Source organism: Brachycentrus maculatus, unplaced genomic scaffold (assembly GCF_059751285.1).
Source record: "Brachycentrus maculatus isolate JH-2025_06_01 unplaced genomic scaffold, ASM5975128v1 h1tg000529l, whole genome shotgun sequence".
Lineage (NCBI taxonomy): Eukaryota > Metazoa > Arthropoda > Insecta > Trichoptera > Brachycentridae > Brachycentrus > Brachycentrus maculatus.
In genome coordinates this window covers 397,158-424,299 of record NW_028281275.1, presented here as the reverse complement: position 1 = coordinate 424,299, position 27,142 = coordinate 397,158, and the positions used below count along the sequence as shown (strand labels likewise).

Below are 27,142 nucleotides of genomic sequence, written 5' to 3'. Positions count from 1 at the left end.
TATTATCATGTGTTAATAAATAATGCCATATTTAAAACTTCTTTATTGGCATATCTCGGTATCCCGAATTCACAATATTTTCTTCTACTTCATAAAAAAATAAATGCAATCATTCGAAAAGTTAATTTATGAAATGATGATAACTAAGTAAATTATTGATTTTTATAAACATGAACATATATAAAATGAATATGAATATAAAAAAGAACAATCTGAAAAAATTTTTAAAGATTAAAAAAAAATACACAAAACTTACCCTTCAAGTGTTGATATTCTATTCTGTGTCATACTATTCGTTCGTTTATCTAGTGTATTAGCCATATGAACTCTGAATAAAAATATTTTCACAATTTATGAATTTGAAATAATAAAACAATAAATAAAATAAATTGAGGGTAAAAAAAAAAAAAATGACGTGCTTGTAAGGTAATTTTTGAATGAGTCATTCATTCTGGATTTTGAAAAAAGAAAATAAAATACGTTGCCGTAAAACGCCCTTATGTTGGCAGTCTTTGTTCAATCTTTGCTCTCGCATTGCTAGTTGTCTCTGGTAGGATAATATAAACTTTTGAATCGTTTGAAACATTATTTATTATGTCATGTGTTGGTTTTGAAATTTTGGGAATGAAAACATTGCGAGGAAATGATACCAAATTATCAAAAATGACAAACATTTCACATTTATTTTTTCCCTTATGCCGCGATATTGCGTGATTTTTTTTGTATTTAGTTCATTTATACATTGATTGTGTTTCAAAATAAGTTTTATTTCTTATAATATTTTTCACCTTATAAAATCTCCGGGGTGTTTTTGTTTAAATAATGTTTTTGGAATATCTTTTATCTGTTCATCGAGATGACCTTTTACATATTCTATCCGCTTATGAGAGATTCGATAATTATTCAATAAACGTAAAGTAAGAGCCATTTCACGATATCGATAACGTAAATAAGCACATGCCAAATTTAGTAGTATTATGTTTTCATTGTGTTTTCAGCATTTTGAATTTGTTTGAAGTTGATCCAAATACTGGAGATGGAATATTAAGTAATCCTAAACATACTCTATCTAAGTGCGACGAATCTTTGATCAAAGCGCAACAAAAAATTATAGAAGATTTCACTTCGAATTCGCAACAGTTTTTTGTAAAACAAAATGTCAAGGCAAGGTTTTACGGACTCCCGGGTCCTGAATTTCATAGGAATATTATACCCAAGATCAAAGATTTGGGACGTTTTCTGAATGTGACTGGTTCGTATTTACCAATTATACTTGCATACAATTTTTATATTTTTTATATTTAGTAACCTATAGTTAGGCTTACCAAATTTCCGAAATGTTCAACCGGGACACCGGAATGCCCCCAGTGTACAGTACGGTGAAATAAATGACTAATTAAATAAAAGTAATTATCCTAAATGATCCTTCACATGTAATTATTTTTAGACTCTTTTGTCATCTATAATCAAAATAGGTTTTTACCGGGACGTGAAGTAAACCGGCCGGGACACCAGGGTTTTGTCTGAAAACCCGAACTGTCCCAGTCAAACCAGGATGTCTGGCAAGACTACCTATAGTGGGACACACAAGCAGTTTGGCACTGCTGCTGTTAGGGTCATTCTCTATTTCAATACAACAATTAAACCTTAATAGAGAATGACAATGATAGTGGTAACTTCAAACTGCTGTGTATATCAGTGACTTTATTTTACAAAGTTTTCTTATGAATTAGGAAATTCACTGTTATGCAATTTTACCAGGAAACTAGCCCCTATCAATAGGAATGTTTAAAAAAATCAATTGTTTTTTTAACATTTCTTCTTCTTCAAACCCTTATAGAGCACTGCATCATATAAACGCAGTGTAATCTTGATTGTTAACACATGAAGTAAAGGTGATCATCCCTCCGCTTCAGGTACCAGTCCATGGTAATATTGAATAAATATTGGAGTAAAAAAATCACATTTATTTGACCCCCCCTGGCAATTGAACCGGGACCTCCAGAACGGTAGCCGAGCGTGCTGACCATTACGCTACGGAGGCGGAGATACATACGGCAACTCCAAATTACCGTGTGTATCTCTGACTTTATTTTAAAAAGTTCTCTAATGAATTTGGAAATTCACCATTAGACAGTTTCACCGGGAAACTAGCCCCCATCAACAGGAATGTTTATTTAAAAATAAAAACTATTTTTTTTTTAAAACACTGATTCTCTTTTTTTTAAGCAATGTAATTAATCAGTTATAACAATAAATATATGAAAAGTAAAACAGGATTTTATTTGTTTTATTTGATTTATAAAATCTATTTCAGGAACGGCAGTAAGGGTCACTCAGGCAAAGATGCTAGAGTATCGCAAAACTTACAAATGCCTCAAGTGCCAGTATGTACAACAAGTAGAAGGGGGGTATGAACACCGCTACATCATCAAGGCACCAACAAAGTGCCATAACCCAGTGAGATGCCGGAGCACAACACTTAGTCCTGTTAATGCCGTTACAAAGGATAATTGTAAAGACTACCAGGAACTAAAGATTCAGGTAATCTTTTTTTTTTACAAAAATGTTAGTAATATTAGTATATACATCCTCACTGTGATTTTTATGTCTACTGGTTTTGAGATGTACCCGTCTCTTCGCCAGGACAATCACTACAAAAGCATGCAAACAATACTGCACGTCTCCACCATAGCGCTATTCACGCACTTACAACTAAACATTTTGTATAATTTATATTTGAAGCACTTACTTTGTTATTTTCCATTTTATGATTAATTTTTTATAGTGATTTTGAAAACAAAGTTACATTTTAATTTAAAACATTTTGTGAAGTTGTAAGTGTGCGAATAGTGCTATGGTGGTCAATTGGTCAATTGTGGAGTCATTTATAATTTTCATTGGAAATTATAAAAGTAACTAACCATCACGCCGTTTCGCCCGCAGGGGTAGGCAGAGAGAATAGAACGCCACACCACTCTGTCTTTGCAAACATTATTCGCCTCTTCCACGTTCATGCATCTCCTCATACATACCCGTCGATTGTTACGACTCCTAACCTGACCACTTTCAAGTATTTGGCATACCTGATCGTGCCATGTTTTTCTCATGGAAATTATAAAGTCTCTTTTTTATAAAGTCTCCTTTTTATAAAGTCTCTTTTATTTCTTTTTCTTATTGTTACAGGAACAAGTAAACAAATTGAGTGTTGGTGGGATTCCCGGGACCATATGGGTCACATTGGAGGATGATTTAGTAGACTGTTGTAAACCTGGGGATGATGTCAGCATTTGGTAAGTTTCTCTAAAATAATATTTTGAGTATGTCCAAATCGTTGTTCACAAATGCTGAATTTACTCCACTCTACTAACAGGAGTTATTTATCTCAGCATAGGTGAAGAAGTTTGTTTAAATAGGAATGTAGAATTCCAACTTTATGACCTGTCATTGAGTGGTTTGATGAATAACTTTATATACTGTTATATTCATCATTATATCCATGATTTACAACTATATTACTCGAATTTAAAAAAAAAGTTGTACATATCGCTGTAATGTTATGGACGGTCGCGTCGCGTGCGCTACGTGCGCGAAGACACTTTGTGATCAGCGTACGCGTGCACTTGATGACGTCCACATTAAACAGGACACTTTAGTCCCCTTTTTGTCAGGAGGCAGGTTGGACTGAAGCGAGTATTAATTAAAACACGGTATTGACTATTTATATATTTGTTTATTTAAAACAACAATACGACAGTCAATACTCATGTGCTTCCAAACAGCTCTGCTAAGTTATGTTACACCCGACTCTCACGAAATACCAAATTAGACTATGTTAAAAAGCCAACTTCCTTTAGGATAGGGAATCATAAAATGCTGTACCGATTTATGATGGCCATGGGAACGCATCTAAAGCCGGACAACACGTGACGAGTCCCTCGACTTTCTAAAAAGGACAATAAAAGTGGGAATGAGAAATGGCAAGGCCATTACATCGCTCACTCCTTTCAAGAACGTCATAAATCAAAAATCGTCAATTTTCAGTTGTGTATGTTTTCGGAATGCCCAGAAAATGTACTATATCCCACCAAAAAAGGCATATTTTTAACTTAATATTGACCCACTATGTACAGGGCAAAAAGTGTTGTTTTTGCATTTTTAAGAAAATGTTTTGTTTAATTATTTTTTTAAATATATTAAATAATTTTGCAATGGAGAAAAAATCTTCAGGTTCTACCTAAAATAATATGTTGCACAGTAAAAAGTTTAATAAGTGGCTTGATATTTATTTTTAATACATTCTATTATGTTTTTAAACTTTAAAAACGTTCTCCTAAAAATCAAGTATTTTGATTTATGACGTTCTTAAAAGGAGTGAGCGATATGCTTCATGTGATAACGCAGTTCCCTATTACTGTAAAAACTACAAAGGCGACATCTATGTTTGAAATTAGCATGTTCATTTATGCATGTGAGATTCTTTCTGTCTCTTGCATATTTATAAATGAAGGTTGATAGCATCTTTATCCCTTTTATTAAAAAAAGTACATAACTAATTCTCAAACATAGTACTTTTGATAGGACTCGTAATATATTGTCCTGAGTTTTAAAATGATTATATCAATACTGCCTGATATTGATAAAACTCTTTTAAAATCACAGGACAACAGAGCACCTAGTTAGGGATTTGGTGCAAAATAACAGTAAATAATATTTAATTTAATAATGAATAAGATGAAATCTTTTTTGTGTAGTGGGATTGTTATGAGACGCTGGAATCCATTATCTCTGAATAAGAAATGTGACGTAGAACTGGTATTTAAGGCAAATCACGTTCAAGTCTGCAATGCTCAAAAAGCGAGAGCGATTTCGGTTGCACCGGATGTGATCCAAGATTTTGACGAGTTTTGGTCTAATTACCAGAAGTCTCCTATGACAGGAAGGGACATGGTGTTAGCAGCAGTGTGTCCCAAGGTAAGAACCAGCTTCATTTTAATAATTTTAAAAAAAAAATACTACCAAAACCTTTTAAATTTAATTTTTAAGTGATCCAAAAACTTAGTGAGTGTATTGTGTGAGTTAAATTTGCCGCAATAAATATTGTGATTGCATTTATCTTCTCGGTGAGGGAGGGGGGGGGGAGGAACTAATCATTTGTAAATTGGAGATTAATTTTATGAAAACTTATAAATGATGTTTTATTAAATACGGTGGATGGAATGACTCATGAAAACATTAGTAAAATTTGAGAAGTTCTTTTTCACAATAAAAATTGATACAATATTAGGTTTTTGCTGAAAAATGGTTATGTTCACTCAAAAAGATTATGCACAGTATGTATGAAACTCTCAATATAGTTAATTAGAAGTACAAATTAGCCAATTTATCTCGCGAATGATGTATCTATTTTATTTAAATATAATTTTGAAAGTTCAAAAAAAAAAGTCTGAGCAAGTAATTTTCGATAAAAATGTGAAATATCTAAGATATAATGGCAAAAAGTCCACGGCATGTGTGCACACCCACCGCATGCAGGCATTGCCCAGCTTTGCGTCTCTACATGCCAACCGTTTAAAAAAAATATTTATATCTAAATATTTGCAGGTTTATGGTTTGTACATGGTCAAGCTGGCGTTAGCCCTGACCATCATCACGGGGTCTAGTCACAATCTGGACAGAGAAAAGGAGTCTCCCAAGAAGGGCGCGGGTGTTGATGAGGAGCAGCAGGTGAGGTCGGTCCGGGGGCAGTGCCACCTGCTGCTGGTTGGAGACCCGGGAACCGGCAAGTCGCAACTGCTGAAGGCCGGAGCCATGATGGCCGAGAGGTCTGTGCTGACGTCGGGATCTGGCAGCACTAAAGCGGGACTAACGTGCACCGCCTTAAGGGTGAGCCATTTGTATACAAAAATACGAGGTCTGATAAAAAAATATGATGAAATAATTTTTAGAACCGTAACTAATGATGCTACATCCATTTCATGTCATATGTCCGATAGCTTGATTCGCTGAGACACACCGTGTCAATTTTGAACACGTTGCGACTAGTTTATTAGTCTTCAGAGCGCTATAGTGAGGCTGTGTTTATCTATAAGCCTTCCAAAAATGTTTCCAGTCATGGATTCAATGTTTAAATAAGTGCATCTCTAGCCAAGGACAGTACTTTGAAGGAGATTAATTCCATTTCCATGTAAACTTATTACTTTGTTAGTAATAAAATTATTCACCGTATTTTTGATCAGACCTCGTTAACATCTACTACAATCATCACAACAGCTAGACATTGCCTATCTGCTGCTGTATAACATAAACAAGCTTGTATGGGTACATATATATGTACATTCTCAAATACCTCATCTATTGGTACCATTCCCCTTTTCCCTTGTACTTTTCCTCCACCATTCCCTTTTCCATGTAGCAGTATTTACCTTCACCCTGATCATGCCTCTATATAATTTACATCACATCACATCGATCTGATGCAGTGCCCTATATCATTGTATACAGATCATCACCTTCTGTAGTCTCAATCCTGTTGATTGGTCTGCAGCAACATGACATCTCCGTCGCCATTCCGGTCTATTATGCGAAACTCTCTTCAGTTCCTCATACATTGAACAGCCCATGTCCTTGTATAATATTGTATACAGATAGAGGTTAGAAAATAATGGGCTGATAAAATTAAAGGAAGATGGTGAATGGCAGTTGGAAGCGGGAGCGCTGGTGTTAGCAGACGGAGGGGCATGCTGTATCGATGAGTTGGCGCAGATGAGAGAACACGATCGTGCCAGCATACATGAGGCCATGGAGCAGCAGACTATCTCCGTAGCCAAGGTAATTTCTTCGAGACAATGCAATAACTATGTTGATGAATATCCGATCACAGAAACTTTTCTTTACTTTTTTTATACGCAAGAATATCCAGCTTTATTTATTATGATATGTTAATGTTCTTGTTCATTTTGTCCGCCTCTGTAGCGTAATGGTCAGCACGCTCGGCTAACATACTGAAGATCCCGGGTTAGATTCCCAGAGGGGTCTCAAATAAATATAAGTGAATTTTTTACTTCAATATTTATTTAATATTACCTTGGACTGGTACCTGAAGCGGAGGGCTGATCACCTCTCCTTCATGTGTTAACGATCAAGATAACAGTGCGTTTATATGATGCAGCTATCGCCCTATGCGCTATCGGATGCAGATGAGGGTTTGATTATAAAGATGATGTTCATAAATTGCTCACTCCTTTCAAGAACGTCATAAATCAAAAAACTTAATTTTTTAGGAGAACGTTTTTAAAGGTTAAAAATATAATACAATGTATTAAAAATAAATATCAAGCCACTTATTGAACTTTGAACTGTACAACAGATCTTTTTAGGTAAAACCTAAAGGTTTTTTCTCCATTTGAAAAATATTTAGTATATTTACAATAATAATTAAACAATACCTTTTCTTCTAAATGCAAAAACAACACATTCTGCCCTGTAGCGGGTAAATATTAAGTTTAAAATATGCCGCTTTTGCTGGGATATAGTACATTTTCTGGGCATTCCGAAAACATGCATAACTGAAAATTGACGAATTTTGATTTATGACGTTCTTGAAAGGAGTGAGCGATATATGAAGTCTATTCTTCACCTTTACTCTGGTATAAAAGGAAAGGAAGGATTTAACTTAATTTCTAGCGTATATTATTCAAATATTGACTTTAACGACTCAAATGGCAATGAGATCACGCTTGCCTTACAGAATCCCTCACACCAGTCTATCGCTATCTCTCTCTCTCTTATATTGTTTTATAAACAGGTTTGCTTTTCTGATTTGTAGGCTGGTATAATATGCAAGCTGAATACGAGATGTGCTGTAATAGCCGCCTGTAATCCAAAAGGGAATTACGATACAGATCAGCCGATAAGTGTGAATGTTTCTTTAGGAACGCCATTACTGAGCAGGTATATTTATTCACCTACTCATCTGTAGGTTAACGTTTTTTCATTCATTGGTATTCTGAAAACTGCTATTAAGCAGTTTTTAAATTATTTATATCTCAGGGTTATAGTAAAACTACATTTAATATTTCGAGGTCAATATTGCTGATTACCTCATTTGCAGAATATGTTGAGATTATATTAGTTGATATATTACATTCAATACAAAGTATATTTGTAAAAATATTCATTAGAATATTATAACAAGAATTATCCAGCGACACCTTCTGTTGAGTACCTCTGACATGCAGAGGTTATAAAAGGGGTCTAAATTTTTCTATTGTTTAAAAATGTTGTTTGAAACATTGTAAATAAGTATTGTTATTGAGAAATCCTATTAAAAAAAAAAAAAAAAACTTGTTACCTATTTTTTCACCCAAAGGTAGGGCGATTGTCCACTACCCGGAATTTGACCGTCTGGCAGTCCGGTTTTGAAAAATGAAACCGACTACGACTGTTTAGCATGATCGAATTTACGCGCAAAGTGTTCACGCACCGATCAAGAGCAACGATCCGAAAAAAGATGAACAAAAGCACAAGCCAATCCAAGCGAATCGTCATTTTAAAATGCTAACTGATGTGCCGGACGGTGTGTTTCCGTGTAATTCCGAGTAGTGGACAAACGCCCGTAGGGTGGTTAAATCAGAAGTGGGATAAATACAAAGTATCAAATACAAAATATCTGTAACTTCTTTAATATATTATTTAATCTTTTTTATATTTTAAGTTATTCTTATTGGTAATTTCAGGTTTGACTTAATCTTCATAATGCTGGATACTTTAAATCAGAAGTGGGATAACTTGGTTGCAGATTTCGTGCTCTTTGGTACGACGTCGGAATCAAATCCTACGAGCTGGTCTCTTGAAAAATTGCAGGTGCTTGATCATAACATTTCTTAATTTCAGTGGTTATATTGTTGTGTTCAGTGGTGAGTGTGTATACACGTGTGGTTTATATACAAGAATATTTTTACTTTTTTCATTCAGGACTGCTACTTGAAGCATAAGACCCATGCCCTTGCCTTCACATAATATGAAGAAATAGATATTTGATTTGAACATTGATAACATGAAAGATATTACAAAAAAAATTGTCCCTCCAATAACAATATATTTAAAAAAATATTTAGCCCTAAATTCTAAAAAGTCAAGAAAAGAATTGATTAAATGTTGCTTTTTGTTTACAATACATACAATTTTTAATATATTTATTGAAATTAAACTTTATTTTATACTTATACTTAAGTATTTATTAAATGTGCTAAAAAAATGCTACGTTATTGTGATATGCAAATGGAAAAAGTACAATAAAAGAATTTTACTTATACTGCACTGTCGAAACTTCTATTTCAGTCATACATTTCGCTAATTGGTCCATATGAAGTATCCGTTTCTCAAGAAGCCAATACAATATTGCGAGCTTATTACCTTAAACAACGTGTAGCCGAGAGTCGAGATCCTTCACGGACTACAGTTAGGATGCTGGATAGCTTAGTGAGGTTTGATATCTATATATTTTCCACCATTTACTATATTAGTCAATCATAATCTAAATATGTATTTTAATAAAAAGGATGACAAAATTTAATTATTTATAACATATATTTTACTAATTTAAATTTATATAAAATTTAAAAAACAAGGAGTTTTTTTATTAATTTTAATTACATATTTCATGTGATGCTTCTGTTACTTTGTCATCAAATAATACAATTTTTTTCCACATATCGCCACAATTGAGAAAAAAGTAAACATAAAAAGAATTTTCAAAAAAGGTTTTTAATTTTCTTAGTATTTAAAAATTGTTTCCAAATTTTGGTCACTCTCATTTAAATACACAAACTTTTCGATTTTTATTTTACAGATTGTCAAGTGCTCATGCAAGACTGATGTATCGTCACGAGGTGCTGCCCATGGATGCCCTCACTGCTGTCTCCCTCATGGACCTGTCCATGCGAGATTGTACGCTATCTGATACTTCAGACGCCCTACATTCCACTTTTTCTAAGTACCCTGACTTTGAATACCTCAGAACTGCAAAAATAATTCTTACCAGTCTTAACCTTTATGAGATATGGCACAATGAACTTAATGTTTATTCTAAATTCCTCAATGTAAAAAATCAATTGTTAGAAAAAGATATTGATAATGGTGACACGAAGTACTTTCCCAATAGTATATTATTAGAAGAATCAAAAAAGAAAAATGCGTTTGAAATTGTTGAAAGTTCGTTTTTCAAACCACATGTTGATTTGCATAATGATAGCAGCATCTCATCAAACAATCTGAGTGAAGCCAATCAATCATTTTTAAACATGGAAACTGGTGATGAATTGGATTCTATTTTAAACCTAAGCGATTCTACGGTTTCACATAAAAGAGATTCTATAAATTTGCCCGCTAAAACCCCGAAAAAACATTCTTTAAATAAAAATTCTAACACAAATGTTGATGGTGTCAAAATGGGGAAGCGTAAAAGTACAAATAGTAAATTAAATAACATTACTCCTAAACCCAAAAAGGTAAAAATAAATCTTCCAAAAACAAAAAAAATTACCGATATTCCATTGCAGAATATTTTGAATGAGATAAATCATGGCAATAATAAGAAAAATAAAAAACCGGCCTCTAAATCTATATCGGTTATTGATATGAGTAATTCAAATTTAAGCTCCGATGAAGAAGTTGATGAAAGAGATATTATAAATTGTTTGCCAAGTGTGAATGATGTTTTTAACGATATATCTAGAGAATTTGAACAAAATGATGATACTAATTCCTCCATATTTGATAATTCCTCCCCGCAGCCAGATGTTGAAAATGAGATTCGCCAAAGTAATTCAAGCCTATTAACCAATTTAAAAAATAATGATAAACTTATATCGATTGAGGGTTTACCACCCAAGAAATCAATTAGTCCAGATGATAAATTTAGTTCAAATATTGAAAATGGGAACACTACGGAAAATAATCAAGGAGGAAATGTGAAAAAAACTTCCCCAATAATAAACAATAAAACATTACAAAAATTACAACAGTTTTGCTTTGTAAAGAATATCCCTGAAGATTCTGTTAGTAAATGTAATATTAGTGAAGAAAAATCTAATTCTAAAATGTTTTCACGCGAAATCAACTTTGAGAATTGTTTGCAAGCCAAACCAACAATAAATCAACTGAATCCCACAGCTAATAATTCTCAGTCATCATCCCAGATTTCCATGTTTGAGAATGATGATGAGGATTTTGATATTTTAAATATATAAAGCATATGCATCGTATTGTATATGATTTGGGGGAAATTGAGAAAAACTGATCAAATGTATTTTGGGTGATAAAGAATTAACTTTTTTTACAAGCATAATTTTTTTATCATAGGAATCACTATGTGATAAAAACTAGAAATGAGCTTTCTCAAATGTACAGGACACGCCCAAATAATATTTTTTCACATTTTTCAGTAGTAGCTTAAATTATTCTTGTATCTTTTTTTGTTACATTAATATTTTATTTTCAACATATCTATAATAGAGTTTATCATATTGAAAATGCTTAGAATAGTTAGTATAAATTAAAGTAATCCATTCCAAGGATTTTTTTTAATACTAGACGTACATGTTATGTAATTTGAAATAATTTTTGATTTAAACACATTTAAAAGTTTATTTTTTTTTTAAAGATTTTTTGTATAAATATAACTGTATACATAATACTATTTTTAATTCAAACTAGGTATACAGGTGAATAACTTCACAACATAAATTATTATTAATTACCGTAAAGTGGGTATACTTTGCACCATGGGTGATACTTTGCACCACCTTCTGTAAAGAAATTGTAGAGCTGGTCATCTCTGATACATGTCATTTTTCATTCTACTTTCTATTGTTTCTGATAGACGGCACTTCAATCTACTTTTTAGTTTACAGAAGTAACAGTCGGTCGCTATTGCTTCAATGCGTTTTTCCTGTCCGAACGTAAAGAAAGTTTTCTGTCTGAAAATTGTGTCCGAAAAAATCCAGTGGAATCAGTATACTGAAACTAGTTACAACAAGTGAGTGGTCTCTAAATCGTAGGTAGATAGGCCCTGCTTTTCTCAAATGCTGTATTTTTTAGTTACGTTGTCAAGTTTATGTAAAAATAATATTTTTTTAAGAACTGACTTGTATTGACCACATTTGGGGTAACATTGCACCAAGTGCAAAGTATCCACAAAAGGCCATGGTTAATAAATTTGATGAAAAGTCTTAAAACGGCTAATACAACTTGACATGTTTGCTAAATATCTATTGGTTTTGTGTACTTACTTAATTCCTGATGGTATATTTTTTTCAAAAATGTCAAGAACACACAAACAGCGGCCTTATGCCAGACGATACTGCGATTTTACACCGAAAAGAGTGGAGCAGTGTTTGGAGGCCATTCGAAATGGTACAATCAGTCAAAGAAAGGCCTAAAAAATTTTCAAAATCCCCAGAATGACGATTAACTATAAGCTCAAAGGTCAGCACACAAAACCTGTGGGAAAACCTCTGATATGTGACAAAGGCGAAGAGCAATCTTTCGTAAACTGCATAGTAGACATGAGTGAGTACGGTTTCCCAGTGAGTTTTTTTAACATTCGCTACATTCTAAAAGCCTATTTGGATAGATTTGGCAGAAGAGTACGAATATTAAAGAACAACGTACCAGGCTCTGAATGGATAAGATCATTTTTGCAAAGACATAAAACCTTGACTGTTGCAAAAACTAGTCAGTTGCTTAATCGGTTGCCATTAAAGGCGTATGACGATGACGTGCGCCAGAGTTTTCAACAGTTTTTGGAAGAAAACAGATTCAACCCAAAGAATTCAGTCTTAAAACGCAGGAAAACGATACCGATAGAACCAGGTAAGAGCATTGCTCACGATCCAAATGTCGGAATGAACGTTGACGAGACACAAATGCTACCTGAACCAATTACATCAATGATCCCACCTTCCGCATCGAAACTTCTAGCATATCTAACATTAACTGATTATAGTTCACACGGAAGATTTGAGGAAGAGGGAGAAGAACAAAAACGATGACTGAAACCAGTTATCGTATTTGTTCTTCCGTTTCATTAGGACCAGTAAAAAAGAAGGTGGGAAAATATGTCATATTTCATTATGAAGGAGAAAAATTTCCGGGACAGATTTTGGAAATAAAGAAAGACAGAGCTGTTAAATCCATGCAGGAGAGTCTCAAATCGTGGAAGTAGCCGATAAAGGAAGACTTTCTTCAATATTCTTGGAAGGATGTAGTGGGTTCCATAAAAGAACCAAAAATGCAATCCAAAAGAGGTTTCTTTACCGTCCCGGAACTTGACCATATTTAGACCTAATTTAATTTTAATTCCTATTACCTATGTAGTACGATAATGTTTTAATATCCACCTTTTATTTTATATAATTTTAAACCTTCAGTATTGAAAAAAAAAACATTTTTGCTAGATTTTTTAAAATTTTCAAAAAAAAAATTCTATCAAGTGTCTTATTTTTCCATAATTATACAATATTATAATCTGCATTTAGTGAACTGTGAGCCAAAACCCTTCATAAGGTGCAACAAAACTTGTAGGATAGCCTTTACTTTGCATAAATTTGGATTCTAGTACGAAAAGTGTAGAGAAAATATCATGGTGCAAAGTTGTACTTTACCCCGGGATATTTTGCACCAAAATATAAATATAAAAAAAAAATACAGGCAAAATAGATAAAAATTTAAAAACGTATCAGACATGTTACAGGTATATGTGTTATTACATTGCAATAGTTGAAACCTCAGAAAAAGTAAAAAACCTGATCTGAATAGACAATTTTTTGAAAAAATGCAGTATTTTGGTGCAATGTATACCCACTTTACGGTATTTCAAATATTTTGTATTAGTAAATGTTGGCTTAAAATGAAAATTGTTTTTTTTTTAGCACCAAAGTGACCTTTTTGTTAGTTTATAGCATGGCATTACTGGTTGTATAGGCATCCCGTGCCTTGGATAAGCCATTAGGCATTGGAAACTGATGGTTCATATTGACTAATCATTGAGGTATTATATATGTATTGAGTTTAGAAAAATAATTATCCAATTTTTAATTAAATATTTTTCTTCTGTTTTGATAAGATTTTTTTTAAAATTATGAATTAAACTCATATATTCTGTATCAAAACTTTTCACTAATATCACTTGTTTATCATCTCATTTACATAAATTTTAGTTAATCTTCATTTTATAATGTAATATGTATAGTCTGCCTCCGTGGTGTAATGGTCAGCGTGTTTAGCTACCGTGTTGGAGGTCCCAGGTTCGATTCCCAGGGGGAGTGAGAATAAATATTAGTGATTTAACACTCTAATATTTATTTAATATTACTCTGGACTGGTCCCTGAAGCGCGGAGTGTTACCTTGCCTTCATATAATTAACGATCAAGATAACATTACGTCGAAATGATGCAGTGCCCTATGCACCATTGGGTGCGGATAAGGGTTAAAGAGAGAGAGAACCTATTGAGGTTTGAGTATTAGGGACTACTGTGCAAATTTTGTCATTCGCATTTTAAAAATCTTCATCCGCACGGCTGTCCAAACTTATAACACAGCAAGGGACATTTTTTTTGTAGTACGTTTTTTTTTGCATTTTTGGACTAAGTAGAATCTACTAAGTCCAAAAATGCAAAAAAAATCATACTATAAAAAAATGTCCCTTATGTACTGTGTTTTGAGTTTGGACAGCCGCGCACCCAATGATACATAGCCCGCCATATCCTATGAATGCACTTGATAATCAATTATATGAAGGCAAGATTTGCAGCTTTGTGCTCCAAATTCTCGAATCTAGAATATGTATGAGTATGAGAGAGTGAAGAACATTTTTGCTATATGGAAAAGGAAGTTGAGAAGGAATAGTAGGTAGGAAAAGGAGAGTGGCAGCAATCGCTAGGGCACTTGGGGCAAGCATAAGCTGATGTGTAAGGGTCCCTCCATGAGAAAATGTCATTGTTGGTTCTGCAATATCTCCATTAATTTTATAGAAATTTCTTTGGCTGTGATATTGATCATTTTATATTTTATAAAGAGATTTTCTAAAATAAAGTTATAATTTATAAAAAAAACCAAATGTTTTATTAATTATTTTTGCACTTTACATTCTCCCATTCTTATTTATGTATGTTATTATTTTATATTTAATGCTAAAGACATTAAAAAACAAAACACAGTATCTGCATCTCTGAGCTAAAATGTTTCCTTTTTACAAAGTTTTGTAAATGCAATGACATTAGTTGATCTAGTTAACAATGTCATTGTTTTTATATATCCCCATATTATTATATTTCGTATATCCATTTTTTTATTTTAAATAATATATCTATATACTTTTCCTTCTTCATTACATATTTCAAAACTACATTTAGTGGACATATTGCTGCACCTCAAATAAATTAATGAAAATAGTGGTGAAAGACGATTTATGTATTTTTTCAACATAAATTTTGAGTTAGCTTTAATACTGATGAGCTTAAAATTTTACTATTTTTTTTTAAGATATTTAAGATTACTTGAAATTAATACAAGTCTTTTTACAAATAAAAGAAAATCCTCTTTGTGACTGGAAAATTTATTTTTGCTTGTTTTATTAATGAATGTTACTCAGATAACATTAAGTTCAATGAACATCGCATAATTCAATCATATATATAGGAGTGACGGCTGTTTGCCACCGCTGCTACTACGAAAATAAATCTTTAGTCAGTACTTATACTTCTAAAGATTATAACAAAGCTGGTCGCTATTTCTCGTATTAAGGTATGTTCACACATGATGTTTTCGGGTCACATATTTTCGACAGTTTGTAGAATTAGAAAGAATAAGATAGAGTACTGTGTATAATAATACTTCTTTATTTACTAGTTAGGTTTGTGATATCTCGTGAAAAAAACTCATTTAAAGCTATTCTATAGGTTTATTTTGATGTTCAACTTCCGCCATTCTCCTGATTTCTTTAATAACTGAGGCCAACGCATCAGGATTTATGCCCAATTCGCAAAGTCGTACGCATAAAACCAAGGATTCCTTGTCCAATCCAGTGTTCATCAATTTGGATATTTGAAATAAATTATGGAATATATCTTTGGCTTGAGATAGTTGCATATCTTTTTCGGACGTCATATTTAGAAAATATAGCTAGTAATCTGAAAATAGAAAAAAAATAATTGTAGTGGAGGTAGTAATTGCGTTTAACAGTTGCTAAAGTAATGCTTTAAAAAAACTTACTATTAGGTATCCGGTGTATAATTTGGATCCTTAGAAATATGGTGAGTAAAACGCTTCAACTTTAATGAACAATTATTGTTAAATTTGTTCATGAAAAACAAAGTCTAAAATACAAAATATGTAATGGATTGACACAAACAATATACACAGGATTGACAGTTAGGTTCGGTTGTTTTAATATGTTGCCAGCAGGCCCCTATAGTATAATTAGGTACTTACATACAAAACCGCATGTTTGCGTTGCGTTTATAAAAGATTGAATGATCACCACAGACTAATTATTTTATATAAAGACCGCCAACTACCTCGATTTTTTATGGCTGGAAGTGATATTCGCCAGCGGCCGGAAGTGACGTAAACGGCTAGAAGTACTAAGCTCCCGGCTGGGCGTGACTTCGCCGCGGCTGAATGTCAAATCCACCCGCCGAAATATTTATCATACATTTTTCAGGTTAAATGGTATTTATATTGAAATTTGTTGTATTACATATTTTCAAAATTATAATATTAATATTACAAAGAAGATATTTCACTATCTAAATTTATTTATTTCAGTGTAAACATAAATAGAAAGGTCACGGCTAAAACGCGACATTTATAAAAAGAGTTCAGGCGATTAATAATGGTTACTCAACTCAGCCTTACAATGGTAAATGGTAATGGTAACTTTTTTGAAATTATTATCCCAAACTATGTATAAACATAAGGCTTTTCAGCAAAAACAAAAACGATAGAATTTTCAAATTACTATATTATATTTAAAATTCTAGAAAATACAATATTTTAAAAGGGCGGAAGGAGTGCCCACCACTTTCTGAAGTTATGTTTCTTAACGGGGGTGCCAGCGCCCCTTTGTGGGCGTTTTGGAAGTCTGGCTAGGCGTTTTTAAATTTTTTGCATTTGGGGGGTGCTGCAGAAGTTCAAGGGAGCGTTGTGTTAAGTAAGAAAAACTACACTTTCATACGCAAAATTTAACTTTAACTTTGGCATAATACTCAATATTATGAAGTTCTTCATAGACGGATTTCTATTTTTCTATCGATAATTGTCTATAACCATAGTCTGTCTATATTTATTTGAAATATTTGAACAACTTGTTGGTATCTCGTATTTTTCGTTCCCGTTTTGGTGTTTTTGTTAGTGCATTAGTGTGTCTCGTCATTTTCTGGTCGTTTTTTGAACAATCTGACGTTTACGAGTCGACCCCCCCTGATGATCATTACGGGTGACAAGTAAACTGTCAAAATTCTGTGCATGGGTATAACTGACATTTCAATAAATTTCAATTTCGATTGCGAATTTCTACAACGTGACTACAACTAAAAGCTAGTCGGACGGTTAATTCAGAATATACAAAGTAGTTAGTCTTTGTTCAGAACTTAGCCCTAAATATTTTAAATTTAGTGTTTGACAGATGTTTAAATTATTTTTTTCGTATATTTGAGGTTAAATTGAATAATGGAAAAAGAAAGCAGTATATTTAACGCTATCCCAGGGTTTTGCCCAAAATGCGGTTCAATATTGCCATTATTAACGGATAGAGGTGGAGTCAATTGTTACACGTGCAAAGCAAACTATGGCCCGGAAGGTAAATATTTACTATTATAAATAACTTTTAAAGATTTTCTTTTCCTGGCATGTTAGCAGTTTTGTAGACTGTGGTTACTAAAACCATAATCTGCAGTGTTTTTTGGTTGTTGTTAAAACGGAAATTATTTTCTTAGTATTTGGTGATATGAAAGTAAAGTACACACTATTATTCAACACTACTCAAGAAGATAAAACAAAAAAGAAAAAGGTTAAGAAAGAAGCATTAGAGGAAGAAGAGGAAGGACCTATTGTCGAAAGGAGATGTCCAAAGTGTAATAATGAAAGAATGTCCTATGCCACTTTGCAACTGAGATCTGCGGATGAAGGTCAAACAGTTTTCTACACATGCACCAAATGCAAGTAAGTAATTTATTATTACAGTCACACTGAATACTTATTATAATTTATTATTACAGTTACACGGAATACTTAAATCTTAACACATTGTTTGTGGGAAACGCTTCAAAGCGTATTTTACACACTGTCAGTAGAGAGCGGGAGTCACTTATAAGCATTCTATTTGCTTACTTTTGATGGAGCTCGAGAAATGCTAAAAAACATACAGATCGAAATTGGGTTTGCGGTTACTTGAGATCAGCATACTGAGGGTCAGGCGGCAGACTGTCAAAGTATGATTAGGGTCGGGGTTAATGAAAAACTGGCAATAATGTAAACACTTGCAATCTTTTAGTATAATTTTAAAAATATAATGTAAAAATAATTTTGCAAAACCTATTTGTATACATATCTCGAAAAAAGGTTTACTGGTGTAAATATATAAGGAGCTAGAGATTCGCAATATATAACCAAATTAGTGCACCCATAATGGTGTGATTAGCTTAAAGTGATCAAATCCATAAACTAAATTAAATAGACTTCTTTTAAAGAAGTCGTTATTGATTTTGACGTTATTATTATTTCATCATCCATATCTTATATAGATGAGGCAGGAATATGGAAGACAGAGCTTATGACCTCTTACTGGCTAGTTTAAGTGATCTTTATACACTGTAACATTCACCATCCCACCCATGATTGACAACCACATTATGTATTAAAATTTCGCTGTTGTTTATAATATTGTACATACATATATTCATGGTATAAATTTTATTTAAATAGTTTTTTTTTATATTACAAAACTCACTATTGAGAAAAAAACTCATTAACATTTTAGCACTGTAGAGGTTAATATATTTTTATTTTATTTTTCCAGGTTCAAGGAAACTGAAAATTCTTAAGCGTTGTTGGTTCCGAATCATAAGTGTTGTGTTTTTTTTACTAAATTATTAAATCAGATGAGTATTTATGTAAATTGTGTTTTTTTTTACCTGAGAGAAAGCGACTTGAGTAAAATGATTATTATTAAATGAATCCCATTTTATTGATCGATAAAAGTTTAAGAATGTGTATCTGTTGTAAAATTCTGGTCCTTATTTTACATTCACTGAGTTTTGGTTATCAAAACTTTCCGGAACGTTGTCAAAATATATAGACATTGCACTGTGTTAAGTCTTATTCCTCTTCTGGCCTTTATCTAACAACACGGTGTTAGTTCAATATAGTTGATTATGTATATGAAAAGCAGGGTGATCAGTCCTGTGCCAGAGACTTGTCTGTTCTATGAGAGTAATATATTTGTTATAATAGTAGGTAGAAATAGGAGAATAGCTAGGGTAATTGGGGTTATTTATTTGTATATAATTTATATTTGGAGCACTAACTTTGTGATTTTCCATTTTATAATTAAAATGTAACTTTGTTTTAAAATCACTATAAAAGTTTATAGTGATTTAAAAACAAAGTTACATTTTAATTATATTTATTTGTACTTGTACAAGTTACCATGAAGGTGTAGAAAATTTAGTTAGAACAGAAAATTTAGTTTAGTTAGAATAAAAACAAAAGGTTGCAACACATTTTTTTTTGCTGTTGTTAACTATCTTTTTTAACAACAGCAAAATATCTTTTTCACATTGTATGTGATTTCAAAATGTTTTTTTGCTGAATATCTATCTTTTTTACATTGTATGTAATTTCAAAAAGGTGTAACAAATATTTAAAATATATGCGTAGCAAAAAAAAGTGCTATGCTCAAAAGGAAAAGGTAAAGGAAGCCAAAGGAAGACTGCTGATGATTGAAAAAAATAACAGCTTCAAACTAAAACAGTATTTTTATATACATTATAGAATACATAATATTTAAAATAATAAACATGCAGTTAAAGTACATGTATTGATTTATGATGTGATGTTTTTTATTGTATAAATAAAATTTCACGATTATACTTCTTCATAGATTAATATATTGCTTTATTGTTTATTCTGGGATGGATTGTTCCATAGACTCATCAACCGGTATATCTATTGATGTATCCATAGGTAAAGGTGTGTCTTTATCTATAATTGATTCAGTCTTAGTAATTAAAGATGAAAATTCTGTATCTGTTTCCTTTGCTGCAGTTGAAGCTTCTTCTTGTGGTACCTCGGGTTCAATATTTGCCTAAAACATTAATTTAAATGGTTAAAACTATGAAGAAAAAAAACAAAATTTCTATGAGTGAGTAGGGTAAGTTTTAGTTTATATTGTGTAAGATGGCGATCATAGCCATGGAACAGAGGTGAATAAATGGGGGGAATTGGAGGGCAAGAAGACATTGGGATAAATATGGTGCCCGTGTGGTGACTGAGTTGATCGTGTACCAAATGAAGAAAAATGCTATGATTTCAATATGTGCAAAAGTTTATATATCATCAGTGAAAATATTTTTTAAAGATAATAAGAATGTTTATTAGTTTGTGGCCATATATATCCAGTGATCTAGTATTACTAAACTAATTTTCTAAAACTTATCATGTAAGTTTTCTGAATTTCAAACATCAAAACTACACCGGAGAATACAACACCCGTGAATATGCAAAACTGCAAATATAGAGAGGCACTGTATATTAGATCATACTGATTTCAAAAGGAATGGGTTGACCAACCTCTGATTCTATTGCTCCCATATCACGCTTGATATTCCTGGTTGTTGGGTTGGTGGGAGTTGGTTCTGGAACATCTGGCAGGTCGGGTAGCTCTCTCGGAATTCTGCCTGCATGTCTCACCCTTCCCCATCCTGATTTCTCTTCGTAGTAGCTAATCACAAATTCCGGAACACGCTGATTCAAAAGTTTAGCTGATAACAGGTCTAACTCTTCACAGTCATACCTAAAACACAGTAATATTACTTATTTTTATTTTACAACATATCGCTCACTCCTTTCAAGAACGTCATAAATCAAAATTTGTCAATTTTGAGTTATGCATGATTTCGGAATGCCTAGAAAATATACTATATCCCAGCAAAAGCGGCAAATTTTTAACTTAATATTTCCCGCTACAGGGCAGAAAGTATTGTTTTTGTATTTCGGCATAATACAGTGTTGCGCAAAAGGTAAGACCATTTTTAATTAATAGTTTTGTATCAAGAATGTATTATTTTGTTTTGTGTCAGTATTGCAAAGAAAACAAATAGCGTCCTGTCTGGTTTATATTGATTTATGACGTTCTTGCACAGTAAAAGCGTGACATCGACTGTATTTTTTTAACTTATGACACTATTGTCAATAAAACTTTCTTCCTTTTACAAAGCGGATTTGAACTAATTTGTTTTATGACACTTTTCCAAAGAATAATTCGTCCACTATAAGAAAAATGTGCAGTTTATTTAGGAATGTGTCATTATTGCCAGTAAAACAATCTACTATTTGCAAGTTGCTACAAATTGCAGCATGCGTCTTTCTGCACTTCTTAAATTGGTAATTTACGTTTGTCCTTTCTACATTCATCATTATGACCTTTCGAGGGAAAAATGTTGATAAAATTAGCAATAAAAGTTGTAAAACAATGCCAAAAAGATGCTTTATGTAGAAATACATCCGACAGTAAAGGTAAAAAAAATGTACGTATACTAAATATGCAGTCAATGAAGTTCGTTAATGTCTTTATTATATTTTGTGATTGTTTCGGGAAAACCGATTTACCGAGTTAAAAGCAAACTCGATTTCAGTTGTGTCAATGATGATATTCTTCAGCCGGCAACAAGAAGCAGAAAACCGATCAAAGAAAAACATCTAAAGATGTTATTTTCTATTCTGATAATTGCAGTGGACAGCAGAAGAACCAATTTTTGTAAGCTGCATACATTTTTGCTGCCCGCAAATACATTATCGATTCAATCACACATAAATTTTTGATAAAGGGCCATACCCAGAATGAAGGGGATTCCGTTCACTCTTTAATTGAGAGAAAAATAAAACAAGCACTGAAAAGTGGGCCAATTTATACGCCAGAAGGTCTTATTTCATTAATTAGAACAGCAAAAAGAACAACACCATTTTCTATAAATAAACTTTCATTTGAAGACTTCTTTGATTTAAAACTTTTGGCCTCTGACGTTGGTCATCTCCGTGTCCTCAAAAATAAGCCAAATGAACCTGTTCAATTTAAACAGATTAAAGTGATGCGAATTTAAAGAGATTCCCCTAGTTCGTTATTTTATAATGGGGAATCTTATGGGGAAACAGAATTTATAGAGGCCATCATTATAATAAAACCTAAGCCATGTAAAAATATACCGCTAAAGCCTGCTTTCGTCCAAAAGCCTAAGATTTAGACGCTAAAAAGAATGACCTTATGCAACTTATTGAAAAAAATTGAATATCAAAGGTTTATAAAACTTTTTAAATTAAAAAAGCAACTGTGCCTTTAGTGTTATCAAAAACTGTTTTATACAGTAGCTTATATTTTTTTTAAACTTCATATTATTATCTGTTGTATGTTGTATTATATATCTACGAGCATTGTAATTGTCACCATTAACTTTTTGGAAATTTTTGAGAGAGTAAAATTGTATTGCCTCCATCTGTGTTTTATCCTTAAAACCAAAAAAATCCCAAACCCATATTTTTTATTTGAACTCCATGATTATTTTTAGGTATAACTGCTTATTTGGAATGAAATTATCTCAAGATACTTCAATTTCAGACTTGCAAATTCTATTTGTTTTAGTGATAATAATGACATATTTTGACATACTTCACGCACAATTACTGAAATTTTGAGCAAGAACGTCATAAATCAAAAGGTAATGTTTAAATATTTTTTTAAATATACTAAATAATTTTCAAATTGAGAAAAAACCTTCAGGTTTTACCTAAAACGATCTGTTGCATAGTAAAAAAATTACTATGTGACTTGGTATTTATTTTAAATATGTTTTATTATTTTTTTAAACTTTAAAAACGATCTCCTGAAGAATCAAGTATTTTGATTTATGACGTTCTTGAAAGGAGTGGGCGATATATGAGTACCTACTATATATATGAGTCCTTTATCTCAGTACCCTAGACAGATGATTTCAACAGATGGTTGTAGAACTCGTATGCGTTTTGTTCATTATCACATAAAATATATAGTTTTAAAAGAGTAGTAATTATGTATGGTCTCAGAATGGTGAATGTTTGGCAATGTATCTATCGCTTTTTGGTTATCGTGCTGGAGGTCCCGAGATAGATTTTTAAAAATGTTAAAATAAATTTAATTGCTTTTTCACTTTTAATTGATTTAATATCACCCTTGGATTGATAACTGAAGCGCAGGACTGTTTACCTAAGCTTCATATAATAAAAAATCAAGAAAACACTGACTCAATATGACGCATTGCCCCATGCATCACTGTATGCAGATAAGGGATAAAAAGGGAAGTCATTTGATATAGCAGTAAGTTTGGATTTCCATTTTGCACAATGCCTTTGCTGTAAATGTGACCTGAAGCCATTTCTTACTATTTAAGAAATATGAAATATTACTATATATGAAAATGATGGATTAATGAAATTAATGGACCAATGGGAAGATCCTGTCAAGGACAGGACAACCAGGAGAGGCCTCATTAAAGAAAGGTAGAGCATCCTATGACGACCTCTAGTTAGAGAGTCAAAAGCTTAGAAGACAGCGAGCGAACCAGTAAACTCACGGGATTCCCACAAACTGGAGGTGCAAGGGATGGGGCCAACTGGTCACCAGAGAAAATGATGGTCTTTATTAACTGCCTTCTTACTGAGTGTTGCATCACCAGCACATGAGAAGACGGATGGTTGCCTGTACTACTACTATTCACAGAGATTTGCTGTTTTCTTTTTGTCAATTCTTTTCTCCGACGATACGTCCCGGCTCTGGGTTTGGTCATCTCTACAAATGCTCTCCAATGTCACCATTCCCCGCTCATCCTTCTCCGTTTCCCGCTTTTTCTTGTCATGGTAGTCATTATTAATAAGCAATAAACATCCAAAATACTCACCATTTTACTAAGAACATCAGCTCTCCAGTTATATCACTAGCTCCAACTATTTTTTCAGGTTCCAAACCTCGATCAAATCCGCGTGGTTTCACTTCTTCCTGTAATTAAAATAAAATTAATCTACTGTTTAAAACAAAACTTATCTTTACTAAACAATTATTGGATATACAATTAATGTTGCCATATGATTAACGAACCTCAATGGACTTATTCTTCTTAAATCTTTCATCGCCTATTGGAATGTGAGCTCGTTTTCTTCTCTCCTTTTTCTCTAAGGCTTCTCGTTTTGTGCGTGCCTCCTCATAAGCAGATATTAATTCTGGACAGTCCAGGTTGTCTTCTGGTTCCCAAGTGTTGTCTTCACTGAAATAGAGTAACGCTAAATAAGTATACATTGTAAATCCCCAGCGCTTGTTAACTAAATATTAAGTGCTGAAGTATGCATGAATGCGGGAGAGGTGAAGATGTTTGCAAAGACAGATTGGTGTGGCGTTCTATCCTCTGCCTACCCCTGCGGAAGGCGGCGTGATGTTCAGTTAGTTAGTTATAATTTTTTTAAATTTATATATATATTACAATATGATGTACAGCGTTTAATGTATTATTTTTTCCTTAAATCCAGCAGGATACGATCTTCTTTCGAAGCAGTGTTATGATTAATTAGTTTTTAGTTACTTGGAAGATGAATATATTTGATAGGAAACAGAAGCTGTAGGTGAAGAAGCTAAAATGCCTAGAGGATGTCAGAGATACTCTGGTCAAACAAGCATGTATAAGTTAACATGAGCTACCGATAACATATCGCTCACTCCTTTCAAGAACGTCATAAATAAAAAAACTTGATTTTTCAGGAGAACATTTTTAAAGCTTAAAAATTTAATGCAATGTATTAAAAATATCAAGCCACTTATTAAATTTTTTACTGTGCAACAGATCTTTTTAGGTAAAACCTAGAGGTTTTTTCTCCATTTGAAAAATATTTAGTATTTTTTTAAAATAATTAAGCAATACATTTTCTTCAAAATGCAAAAACAACACTTTCTGCCCTGTAGCGGGTATATATTAAGTTAAAAATATGCAGCTTTTGCTGAGATATAGTACATTTTCTGAGCATTCCGAAAACATGCACAACTGAAAATTGACAATTTTTGATTTATGACGTTCTTGGAAGGAGTGAGCGATATACATACATACAAGTCTCTAGAGTATTTTTTTAAAAGTAGTTCATAAACAAAAGGTTAATGACTTACTCAGAGTAGCCTTTCCACTTAAGCAAGTATTCAACACGACTGTTTCTGACTCTCCTGTCCAAGACCTTCTCCACGGAGAACTCTTCGGGTTTGCTAGGAGGCGCGGCTGGAGGAGGAGCGGCCTCTTCTTCCTGGGGACTGGTTTCTTCTTGCGCTTCGGCAGCCGGTTCCTGTACATCGCTCAGCCCCTCTTGAGGAGGCGGCTCTTCGTAAGGTTGTTCCGTGGATTCCACGGGACCAGTTTCCTGCTCCGAAACTTCGGTATTGATGGCTTCATTACTTACTGCTTCCTGTGTGGCAACATCGACTGCTTGATCTTCGCCTAGAAATATTGATGATTATAATAAGTCAGTTTCATACAATTTGGCTTTGACTTAAGCTTTGATCCGGATACTGGAATAGAAAATAGGACAGGAGCAGTGGCATAGTTTGGTAGACGCTTGACTGCAAAGCTGGCGTCGCGGGTTCGATTCCAGCCAAGTGCAAAATAAATTCAAGAAAGATTAATTTTCAATTGGTCTGGATGTTTGTGGTGTATTTTTTACATTTACCTTCCCTATCCTTACTATCCTACCTGCAGACAAGGCTTTAAATGTAGAGGCTTTGCGGTTAATTCCTTTGAAAAAATATATTTAAAAAAAAAACTTATTTTGTGTAACTCATTTATGTGAATGACCCGATTTATAATTACTATTCTGACTATTCTGTAAAATTCCCTAATAAAAAAAAATCAATTCTACCCAATTGGGCTGCAGGTTAAATGAGGCACCTGCTTATTTGGGCCAAATAACAAATGGAAGCCAAATAATATTAGAATCAACAAAATAGGAAGAAACAAATTTAATTGGGATGATATATCTAATTGGGTCTGTAAATTTAACATTAATGAACAAACCATACGTTTCTTGTCAAGGTACCTATTATTAATGACGTAGAATTTTAAACAATAGATAGTACTTTACCATGTTATGGTGAAAATGAATAGTGTGAGATGCTAACTCGAAGTCATTAAATCTAAACATCAAAAATTAGAGAAAGAAAATAATGAAGATATTTAAGAAATGAATAACTTAACAAATAAGTATGTAAACTAGATTCATAAATAATCTATGGAGTAATGTATTTTAATTTTATTTAAAAGCCTCTACTGGTTTACGAGTAATTTTGATAAAAAATAATAACAAACAAAATTGAATAGATTTTGTGAACAAGTATTTGGACACACTCAAAATGTTGTAAAATTGAATAACATTAAAGCAAAAGACTATCGCTATTAATACTATATCACTTAAAATAATCATATCGAACACTTACCCTCCATATTTCGTCTTATAATAAACTATATTCAATTTATACTTAGACTTTTAAAAAATATATATAAATCTAGTTCGAAATTACTTCGAAATATTGACAGCCGGTATTTTAGAATTCAGAAGCGTCAGACCTGCGGCGCATGCGCAACCAAAGACTAACTAATTTGTGCGCAACTAAACATAGACAAATCATAAATATAAGCTTTGCTGGACGCCGATTTTCGGAATTACAATTTTCGAATTCGTAATTTTTGTTGGGGAATATATCCAAAATAAAACAAGGTTTTTGTTGGATTGAATTCTACATTTATTTATGTATATCTTAATACGTGACGCGTTTCATCTTCTTAGGACATTATCAAACACTCG

At 32.7% G+C, this 27,142-nt stretch overlaps 4 protein-coding genes across 5 annotated transcripts; 2 read left to right on the top strand and 2 right to left on the bottom strand.

Moving 5' to 3' along the window:
• The first annotated feature begins 552 nt into the window (after positions 1-552).
• Positions 553-11,390, top strand: LOC148301683 (uncharacterized). The gene is made up of 11 exons (XM_088272883.1): positions 553-917; positions 999-1,252; positions 2,318-2,544; positions 3,187-3,293; positions 4,755-4,974; positions 5,605-5,886; positions 6,685-6,831; positions 7,829-7,953; positions 8,739-8,865; positions 9,343-9,488; positions 9,854-11,390. The coding sequence occupies exons 1-11, from the start codon at positions 823-825 to the stop codon at positions 11,250-11,252; spliced, it is 3,129 nt and encodes a 1,042-aa protein (XP_088129009.1). The 5' UTR covers positions 553-822; the 3' UTR covers positions 11,253-11,390.
• Positions 11,391-15,880: 4,490 nt separating this feature from the next.
• Mzt1 (Mitotic spindle organizing protein 1) lies at positions 15,881-16,418 on the bottom strand. Its single transcript, XM_088272882.1, has 2 exons — positions 16,277-16,418; positions 15,881-16,194 (listed from the first exon to the last, which is right to left on the bottom strand). Exon 2 carries the CDS (start codon positions 16,169-16,171, stop codon positions 15,953-15,955), a length of 219 nt encoding a protein of 72 aa, XP_088129008.1. The 5' UTR covers positions 16,172-16,194; positions 16,277-16,418; the 3' UTR covers positions 15,881-15,952.
• A 1,079-nt stretch (positions 16,419-17,497) lies between these two features.
• Positions 17,498-19,239, top strand: Polr1H (RNA polymerase I subunit RpI12). Of its 2 annotated transcripts, none has more exons than XM_088272881.1 (4): positions 17,498-17,633; positions 17,722-17,864; positions 18,001-18,226; positions 19,083-19,239. In XM_088272881.1, exons 2-4 carry the CDS (start codon positions 17,735-17,737, stop codon positions 19,105-19,107), a joined length of 381 nt encoding a protein of 126 aa, XP_088129007.1. In that variant the 5' UTR covers positions 17,498-17,633; positions 17,722-17,734; the 3' UTR covers positions 19,108-19,239. The 2 variants fall into 2 exon arrangements, with proteins under 2 accessions (XP_088129007.1, XP_088129006.1); XM_088272880.1 differs by having other exon boundaries at positions 17,518-17,636.
• A 782-nt stretch (positions 19,240-20,021) lies between these two features.
• On the bottom strand, positions 20,022-26,934 carry LOC148301680 (uncharacterized). Its single transcript, XM_088272879.1, has 6 exons — positions 26,775-26,934; positions 25,461-25,782; positions 24,408-24,573; positions 24,211-24,308; positions 20,855-21,077; positions 20,022-20,369 (listed from the first exon to the last, which is right to left on the bottom strand). The coding sequence occupies exons 1-6, from the start codon at positions 26,779-26,781 to the stop codon at positions 20,187-20,189; spliced, it is 999 nt and encodes a 332-aa protein (XP_088129005.1). The 5' UTR covers positions 26,782-26,934; the 3' UTR covers positions 20,022-20,186.
• Between the last annotated feature and the right edge of the window lie 208 nt (positions 26,935-27,142).